General features: G+C 37.1%; 1 protein-coding gene across 1 annotated transcript in view; it reads left to right on the plus strand.

The window, feature by feature from the left end:
* The first annotated feature begins 2,339 nt into the window (after positions 1-2,339).
* LOC137639298 (SCAN domain-containing protein 3-like) overlaps positions 2,340-2,500 on the plus strand; it is a 378-nt gene continuing 217 nt past the window's right edge. The window contains exon 1 of the mRNA XM_068371579.1: positions 2,340-2,500. This exon is cut by the window's right edge and continues 217 nt beyond it. Coding sequence (XP_068227680.1) covers positions 2,340-2,500 — 161 coding nt within the window.

The following is a 2,500-nucleotide window of genomic DNA, read 5'->3' on the forward strand; positions in this document are numbered from 1 at the left end:
TGATAAATTTTGCACATTTTTACGTGTTTTTCATATTCAAATAAGCCATATATATTTTGATATATTAATGTCTGGATTCTCTTAACGACCTCGGGATCAGAGCCCCAGGCGAAATCTCACAAAGACAAGAGCTTGGCTCCGGCCGGGAATCGAACCCTGGTCGGCAAGCTTATATAGACAGTGACTAACCCATTCGGCCGAATGGGTTAGTCACTGTCTATATATACATATATATATATATATATATATATATATATATATATATATATATATATATATATATATGTATATATATATATATATATATATATATATATATATATATATATATATATATATATATATATATATATATATATATATATATATATATATATATATAGAGAGAGAGAGAGAGAGAGAGAGAGAGAGAGAGAGAGAGAGAGAGAGAGAGAGAGAGAGAGAGAGAGAGAGAGAGAGTGACTTTGTGTGTGTATATATGTGTTTCTGCATCCCCATAAACAAAAATACCAACAAAATTGTCTTTGATATATTCCTACTTTATTCTTGGAAACGATATCTAACCTACGTACAAACAATTTATATATTATCCCAAGGGTTCCCAAACTGTGGGTCATGGAGGGTCTAACAACTATATGCACTACATTCAGCTTGCCAGAATAAGGCCAAACTTTTCAGTCAGTCTCAGAGCTGTCTGGAGTGCAAGCACAGACTGTTAATGCATTCTTAGGTGCCACGGCTGCCAGATTCATCATAATTACGCCAATTTCTTTATTTCCTTTTTTTTGGGGGGGGGGGGGCTGTTTGTCATATAAAATATAGATTAACTTGACATAATTTTGGCATATATCGATATAATTATATTTCTTAAGTATACTTTTCAATACCATGTAATTATATTTCTTATGTATAGTTTTTAATATTTTATAAAAACGGAATCTGGTTGTAACACAAATGTTGAAATGCATAGTGTTCGCGTTAATTTATTGTAACAGACGTGATAGAGTCACGTAAAATTTAGTCCCTGTCTGTTTTCACCACCTGTGTTCTGCGGATTCACAGAACTCTACCTCAAGCTGAAGGATCCCTTCACTAAGGTTCATCCAGAAGTGATAAAAAAGGATTTGGCATACTTCAAAATCAAGAAACACCAGCTCAAACAGTTGAATTAGAAGCATGGAACAGGAGTTCTCTTTCAACTTAGAACTTCCCTTCTTATTGCAAAGCAGAAACCGCACAAAATTGGGGAAAAACTTGTTAAACCCTGCATGGAAGAGACAGCTTAACTTGTTCTTGATCAAAACTGTATCAACAACGTTAATCAGATAAGTCTTTCGGATACCACAATTAAGCATCGCTTCAATGACAAGTCACAGAACACAAAACCTCAGGTGATAGAGAAAATGAAACTATCTCCCTTCTTTGCCATCCAACTTAATGAGACGATAGACGGGCACATCGTCCTTAGCTTCTGGTTTGTTGCTCAGCTCATCTCCGAAAATCAGCAGGAGGAGGAGTTTCTTTTCTGCAGCCCACTGATAACAACAACAAAGGCTGAAGATATAGTGTCTTTGAAGAAGAAAAACTATCTTGGGTAAAATTTGTTGGTGTCTGTATGGACGGATCTCCCAGCATGCACGGCTCCAAGTCATGAATTATGACTCTGGTCAAAACAAATAACCCACATATCCTTAAATCACACTGCCAGATCCACCATGACACTCTTGCCTTCAAGACACTTCCCTATCTTCTCAAAGGTACCTCGTAAACAGTGATCCGCTTCGCCGATCATTGTTAAAAGAAGGGCCATCAATACAAGGTTATTACGTAGATTGGGCCAAATTATGGATTCTGCTCACCAAGACCTCCTCTTCTACACATCTGTTCGTTGGTTTTTAAAGAGTAATGTTCTCGCTCGGGTATTTGAACTCCTTGATGAATTACAGCTATTTGTGGCAGCCAAAGAGAAGAAAACAGAACAGCTATTAAATGACATTCAGGGACCATTTAAATGTACTCTGGCCTACTTGGCAGAGGTTTTTCAAGCTTTGAATGATTTCAACTGGCAACTACAAGTCCCAAATGCCATCAGCCCAATGCATACTGATGCCATCAAGGCTTTCCTAGACAAGTTAACTCCCTTGAAGAGGAAAGCTTAAAGAGTAATGTAGCTTCCCTTCATTGTCTGAACTAGGTCATTAGAAAAGAACCACTTGCTGAAGAGCTACAACTAAAGATTAAGGAACATTGATAATCTGCCTGAAGGAGTTCAAAATCAATAAACGGATAGAAATGAAAATGTACACCTGACTCTTGACCACAATCCTTTCTGATGCACTATGGAAGATCTTCCTGATGGCTTACAAGAGGAATTCTTTAAGCTCATCAACAAGACCACAGTGAATGAGGGCTTCAAGGATCACCAACAGTTCAACCGCTTTAACTGCTGGGTCAAAATACTTTCTGCTTTCTCGAACACTAAAAAATTTGCCCTGAAATT

The sequence above is a fragment of the Palaemon carinicauda genome, chromosome 4, assembly GCF_036898095.1.
Source record: "Palaemon carinicauda isolate YSFRI2023 chromosome 4, ASM3689809v2, whole genome shotgun sequence".
NCBI lineage: Eukaryota > Metazoa > Arthropoda > Malacostraca > Decapoda > Palaemonidae > Palaemon > Palaemon carinicauda.